We start from the raw sequence: 6883 nt of genomic DNA, 5'->3' as shown, positions 1-6883 counted from the left end.
GGGGGTTGTCTAGGTTGTTCTAAAGCATTGTGGGGTTGCCTCCTGCAAACCTCTGGATCATAGACAAGGTTGGAAGATTTATTTCTGTGTGTTGGTAGAAGACTGTTGCCTCAACGGTTGCTTCCCTCAATGAGAACGTTTTTATTTATTCATCAGATGGCCTGTGATGGTCAAGAACACATTTGATCTCATACAAGAACCACTTGTACCAACAAATTTGTTCTTAAGTAGCACATAGGAGTGATTTAGAAGAACTTGTCACATTCTTGTAGTCAGAATTTTCTCCTGTTGTACGAGTCATGTGCAGATAATCTGCCTTTCTCTTGCAGCGGGAAATGCACTTGTTTCCTAATTATATTGAATTTCATTTTTTCCTAATATAAATGAATTTCAGCTGTTTCTTTTGTTTCTGGTTTTTACCATTGAAACACAGGTTTTAATTCAGATTTAGACCAGGAGTAAGGTAGCTTACATTTTAGGCTTAAAATAAGTCAGTCTTTTTGGTCTGAAACCATCTTACTTGCATTAGACTACTCTAAGAGCAAAGACTGTACAGACCAGCCAAAATATCTTTGTGTTGCCTACCCTAGGGTAACATTCTCTGTTGCATCTGACAGTATAACATTACCTACTGTATAAGCTCACATTTTCTTATCTAGTATCTCCATGACTGTCACCCATCCACTGCCTCCCATTTTTGTCATCTCACTTCACATCAGACCATTCCGTCTTTATTATGTCAGAGTACGGCTCCGCTTTGAACACACCTCATCGGATATTGTACTGTTAATATTATTTTCTTGTTTTCGGGTCCCCTAATATGACTACTGAAGCATCTAAATATGTTATGTTTTTGTCCTATAATTTTCAACCGCAGGACTTGAAACCCTGATGTTTGAAATTCTTCTTTTTGCTCTTTGGCAACATTTTTGTCAACAAATAGAGCAACAGAAACAATTGGCTTCATATGGCAATTTACGGGTGATGTTTATGTTAATAGATAGATTCATTATAAGAAAGTGACAATGTTCTTGCATGATACCCATTGATTTCTCTGCGGTCTGAGATCATATCAACTTAATTATTTTCATCAAGAGGGTTCATCTATAACGGCCATCTTAGCTTGTGAGCTTTATTAATGCACTTTTTATTTAACAAACATCTTGTACTTTAATTACTAGAATAACTCAAACTAAGACAGCAAATGTAATGTAACTACTCAAATGGTACTTTTGGCCATTTCTTGTAGAGTAATAAAAATTCTGTGTCTTTACAGCCAAACGGGCAAAGTCATATTCCAGTCTGATGAACATTCAGGACAAACTGAGCTGAAGAGGAGACAGGTGAAGACTGAAATGGAGGACAGCACTCTTTTAGTGGAAGTTACAACCTGGGAAAAGATTTGACTCCTCATCGTGTTGTGTCTGAGGTTTGAATGTAGAGGACTCAACAACAGCATTCTATGGTTTGTTTTTCAGGAGGATGCGATCAGTATTCAGAGGACTTCGACGACCTAGATAAATGACAGTGAAATGATTTGAGCACATTAAACATTTGCTTTCATATACTTCAAATATTCTTCTCAAAATAGTGCCAATACTATTGAAACACATAAAACAAAAAACATGCAGTGTTCATATTTTTATAGATTTCAGAAAACGAACAAATTGTACACAATGTGTTTGAATCTGCCTCTTACTGCAATAATTTAAGTGACATTTTGGATCTATATTAAGCGGGATGTGTCTGAATCAAAGTTTATCTTAAGTTTTTAAACTACTAATCAGATGGTTGTTTATTGTTGCTGCACAGACCCTGGCCTCTCCTTCCTTTCAACTTGTTAACAATCTTCATGTTATATGGCTCATCCTGCAGCCTGCGACATAGCTGTCACAGCTAACGTGTGTATGTGCTCTATTTATGGCTTGAGAAATGGGTTTTCTGTCTCTAATGTATGTCCAGAAGAGAGCTGCAAAAAAGGAAGCACTTGATGTCCATTAGTGGTGACATGTATCTGCTGTAAGAAGAGGGGGTGCACATCAGTAGGGAGGGGGGAGTAAATAAAGACATTACGCATAATGTAAGAGCACTCCAGAGTACTACACTGTGATGTTACCTGTTTTCCAGTTAGTATTTATGTGGTTGCATAAAGTTTTTAAAGTGCTTTGTTGTCGTTTCCCATTGATATTTAACCTAATTTGTTAAGGGGTTTCTAGATACTCATGACAGAGAAGTCCTTTATGAGTTACGAGGGTTGAATTGATGACTTAGAAATCCATTTGCTGTGAAGTAATGTAAACCTTAATTTTGAATTCATGAGCTCAAATAAATTACACCGGGTAAGCCCCGCCCACTCTGTCGGCGATTTGTTTTCGCCCTGCAGCTCGTTATGGACACCTGCACGTTTAATTCTCCTGCTTCAGTTCACAAATGTGCGGAAACCAATCAAAAACTGGCTTATCTACCTGGCGTGCTGTTGGGGGGTTTAACACAATGACGATAGAGAAGCGACCAATCAGCTTCTTGTTTACATTCAACATTACATGCCTAAAATTTCCTTTGGGATGAATAAAGAATCAATCAATCAATCTAATCTAATCTAACGATCTAACATAGTAGCGGCCACCGAAGTGCAGCCGAGCGCAGCATCCTGTTGCTGTCGCTTCTACTTCACCCAGATTGTTGGTCTGATTGGTTGGAGTCATTTGAACTACGCCTGTTGGTCACGCCTCTTGTGCATAGAAAATACAGAGCAGACTCCCCAGACCAATGCGCAATCTATTGAGCTTGGCTTGGTCTGGTGATAGACAGACTACAAATAAGTACTTTTATGTCAGAAACAACCTGCAGCACTTACACAGTACCTTAACCAATTTTGTGCTGATGATAATTAAATCTAATCTAAGTGGTGCTAAGTATATTTTCTAAGGTACAATATTACTTAGATAGACTATTTATATAGCACTTTTCTAGTTTTAACAACTACTCAAAGGGGTTTTACATTGTACTGGACCAATTCACCATTCACACACATTCATACACTGGTGGTGAAACACCAAAACTTCTGATTGGTAGACGACCGCTCTACCACCTGATCCACAGCCACCCTTTAAGTAGGCAATTAACATTTTTATATTCTGTTATACTTCTTTCTCTTACTACATTTTAGATGGAAATATTGTACTTCTACTCATTACTATTTTTTGTCAACTAGTTACATACCAGAATAACATTTGCTTTCAAAATCTATGACAATCCTTCAAAATGAGATGCAAATAGGCTATATTGAAATTCAGTTGAAATTAGTACCCCATCAACCTACTACAACTCTAAAATGTTGCTTACATGTTAATGTCTCTGCAATAATAATGTAATATTACATCTCAAATAATACTCTGGAAGGTGCCACTCTCCACAATTAGTACTTCAACTTTTAATTAGGGCCCACCTTACCTCTCTACTTTGAGTAAAGAACTTGCACTTGGAGTATTTTATAGTTTTGTGTTGGTACCTAGCCTACTTAAAGGGCCTAAATACTCCCTAACAGTGACTGCAGTTACAATATGTCTAATGAGCCCATATTGTTTTGTGGTTAAAGCTTGTTTCTTCACACAGTAATGGCCCTTGTTCTCGGGATACATGGCCTTGTGTTTCTTGCAACAAGGCGTTTCCTCCGTCATTAGCAGCTAATCTAGATGCGGGATAAGGATACTTGCCCGAATAATCGCAGCAACACATCCGTTAAACTCCTTTGGCTTTTTGGTCTTGTGGAGAGCAGCCACTGCTGGCCATCAGCGGGTCTAAGAGCATTACAGATATGCCGAGTCATATGATCCGGTTGCGGCCAGCAGAGCGACTAAAAACACAGGCTTTTGCCATTTGCGCTCCGCACCGTGAAGTGTGTTGAGCGGCTCGTGTGCGGCGGGCCCGGAGCTCAGTGATTACAGCTTTGATTCCCCATAAGCCTCGCTGCTTTTCTGAGGCGCACCGGGTCCCTAAGCGAGGCTAAAAGTCATGAAAAACTCCGAGCAACATTGACCGGAGACCGTAAGTGAATCAGGAAACCGATGGAAAAGCGGAAATCCACCTTGAGTCTGATTTACAGTCGATGGTAGAACAAGTGGAGTATCGCAATATAAAAATACTCAAATCCAAGCAGCTGAAAGTCCTGCATTCAGACTAACCAAAGTATTGGCAAAAGTAGAAGTTGCCTATTTATTATAGAGAATATAAAGTTTAATAAAGTAGATGTAACTCATTTATATTCCCACTGAACTGACTGCAGTGTAGCAAAAACACAATCCACCAGTAATCATGACCTAGTGCCACACATAATTATTGTTCACCTAATCCACTCACAAAGAGCTTTGATAGGAAAAAATGACTGTGAATAATATTACTGTGAGTCTTACCGTTTATGTGGAAGAGATTAATATCATTTTGTAAACTGACTCATATCCTGATCTCCACTGCTTGCTTTAGTTCTCTGCTGGATTAATGTGGGGAAAGAATGTGCTGAGGTTTGTATTAGAAGTTTTGGAAAACTACTTAATGACCACTAATGTTTATACACACTTGCAAAATATATGATTATGGCAGTTATTGCATATTCATTTTCATTAAAAATGGTTCAAATTAGTCATTCATTTAGATGTTGTAGGATAAATTTAGGGTGTATAGTTTGTCTAAAAGACACGTGCTATGAAAACCCAAGTTTTATTTCAAAACTAGATTCCAACGGTTTCCATACCTTTTTATTGATTCATTTCTAGAAAGAAAGAGTTGCCAAGTATATAAATCTCCTCAGAAAGAGCAAATTATTAGTAGGGCCTATTATTGTTATTATTATGTGACACTTTTTTTTTTATAGCAAAATAATAGACAAAATGTACATTTTGTAAAATCTTGACCTTAAATTTGTGCAACCAATCCTTCCTTTATTTTGGGCTCTCAGTTTCTGTGATGTGGGAACTCGTTAGGTGACTTCTTTAAAGCTGAGGAGGGAAGAAGGTAGGGTTGTTGGAGCATGACGGCTGCAGTTGAACAAACCTAAAGAGTGAGAGAGACCGATCATTTTATTTATTTTTTTGGCAAAATATGAATAGATCCCTTCACCCCCAGTAATAGTCTCTTCGTCTCTCTCTGCAAATCCGCATCTGTCAGTGTCCCTCACTCTCTTTTCATATTTAAAGGTAACAATTAAGCAGCTGAACATTTAAATGGAAACAGAGTTATGTGTAAAAACTGTATGCCGGTTTGCAATGGCAAGGTGGCAAAATCATACTTCTCTTTGCACAGGTCACCTTGATACAAGGCCGATTCATTTAATAATTGATAGAGGCGTAGGGGGATGCTCTTCATGTTGTTTCTGAGTCTGGCCTTCCTTTTTTGTTTATTAAATGTAATTCTTGTTAAATGACCGTTTTGTTGTTTGACAAGGTCACAGCCTCCTGTAGACAAAATGCCTTTGAATTCTCTACTGTCCTCTGCAACCATCTTCCACTCCTCTGTATTTTGTACAGCAGCAAATGTATCCTTCTTTATGGCAATATTAAGAAACTGTTAGTCAGGACTTAAGTTGTTATGCAACCCCTCCACACCGGCAACACTCTAAGCTGTCAGTTAGTTAACTGGCTGAAGGTCAGGCTTAGATTATGCACCTCTCAACCCCTGAGCAATGAATATGATGCTTTGTTGAAGAAGGAGTAAACATATGCCCCTGGGGGTTGGAATTAGCAGACACACACACACACAAAAACAACACACACACACACACACAACACACCCCACACCACACACACACCACACACACACACACACACACACACACACACCACACACACGGCTTCCTCACAGAGCATATGAAGAGTGAAGGGGCTTATTATACACCTGAGAGTGGGGTCAAAGTCTGTCAATCCCTAGCTTATGGTATTATAATAGATTATAGAATCACTCTCTAATGGCAGTCATTCAGTTTGTAATCTCTGCAGCTTGATGCGAAAGCACTCAGCGTTCGAGCTAAGGGTCTGTTGAAAAATAAGGCCTTCTCCTCATTCATCCCTTGGTTCCCCCCTTTCACAAAGGTCTTATGACAAGTCAGCTGTTGGTGACATCACAGATGCTGGATCATATGTCAGAAACCTTTGCTGGCTGACTTACATCCCTTGTGGCTCAGCAGCAACTGAGGCCACTTGGGGCCAAAAGAGCGGTGAGGTGCCCTGGGGGGTGAGGGCGAACATGAGCGCTAACAACAGGCAAGAAGGGTAGGGGGTCAGTCCTTAGGGCAGGAACATCTGACCCATGTGTGTGTTTGTTTGTGTGGACAACTAGAGAGTGCCATCTTGTCATCAGCTTGAGAAGACATTTAGTATTTGTGTGCAATATTTGCATGAATTAGAAAGTCTGGATTTTGTACATGTGAGTGACTGGTTTTGTTTTGAACATTACACAAGAAAGAGCGAGAGAGAGAGAGAGAGAGAGAGAGAGAGAGAGAGAGAGAGACACCCACACCCACATGGATGCTAAATCTGCATGTATTTGAAACATGCATCTTGTCAAAAATGAAACTTTTTAAGGATATTAATTTGTGGAACTTGAGTAAAATTTTGATCACAAGAGAGTAGTGCCATCTACGGTCAGTTTCTGAATATAACATTAAAGGTGCAACTCATAAATGTGTCACTATATTTTGCTAAAAAGTAAGAGTGCATGCTTCTTTTGTGAACATTAAAGCCCTTACATGTAGTGTTTAATTATACTTTTCCCACACTGCAAACCATATATATTGGTATATATATATATCAATATTGGGCAATTTTTTTTGCATGCAAATTATTACTAGTTATTAAACAATTACATTTCAATTTCCTTGCGGGAGTCATCC

At 38.9% G+C, this 6883-nt stretch overlaps 1 protein-coding gene across 1 annotated transcript in view; it reads left to right on the top strand.

The window, feature by feature from the left end:
- The window catches only part of ostm1 (osteoclastogenesis associated transmembrane protein 1), a 4664-nt gene extending 2500 nt beyond the window's left edge, over positions 1 to 2164 (top strand). The window contains exon 6 of the mRNA XM_032542587.1: positions 1277 to 2164. Coding sequence (XP_032398478.1) covers positions 1277 to 1332 — 56 coding nt within the window. The 3' untranslated portion in view covers positions 1333 to 2164. The remainder of the gene's footprint in view (positions 1 to 1276) is intronic.
- The last annotated feature ends 4719 nt before the right edge of the window (positions 2165 to 6883 follow it).

This window comes from Etheostoma spectabile, chromosome 18 (genome assembly GCF_008692095.1).
Source record: "Etheostoma spectabile isolate EspeVRDwgs_2016 chromosome 18, UIUC_Espe_1.0, whole genome shotgun sequence".
Lineage (NCBI taxonomy): Eukaryota > Metazoa > Chordata > Actinopteri > Perciformes > Percidae > Etheostoma > Etheostoma spectabile.
Note: the sequence above shows the minus strand (reverse complement) of the source record. Positions and strands in the feature narration are given on the sequence as shown.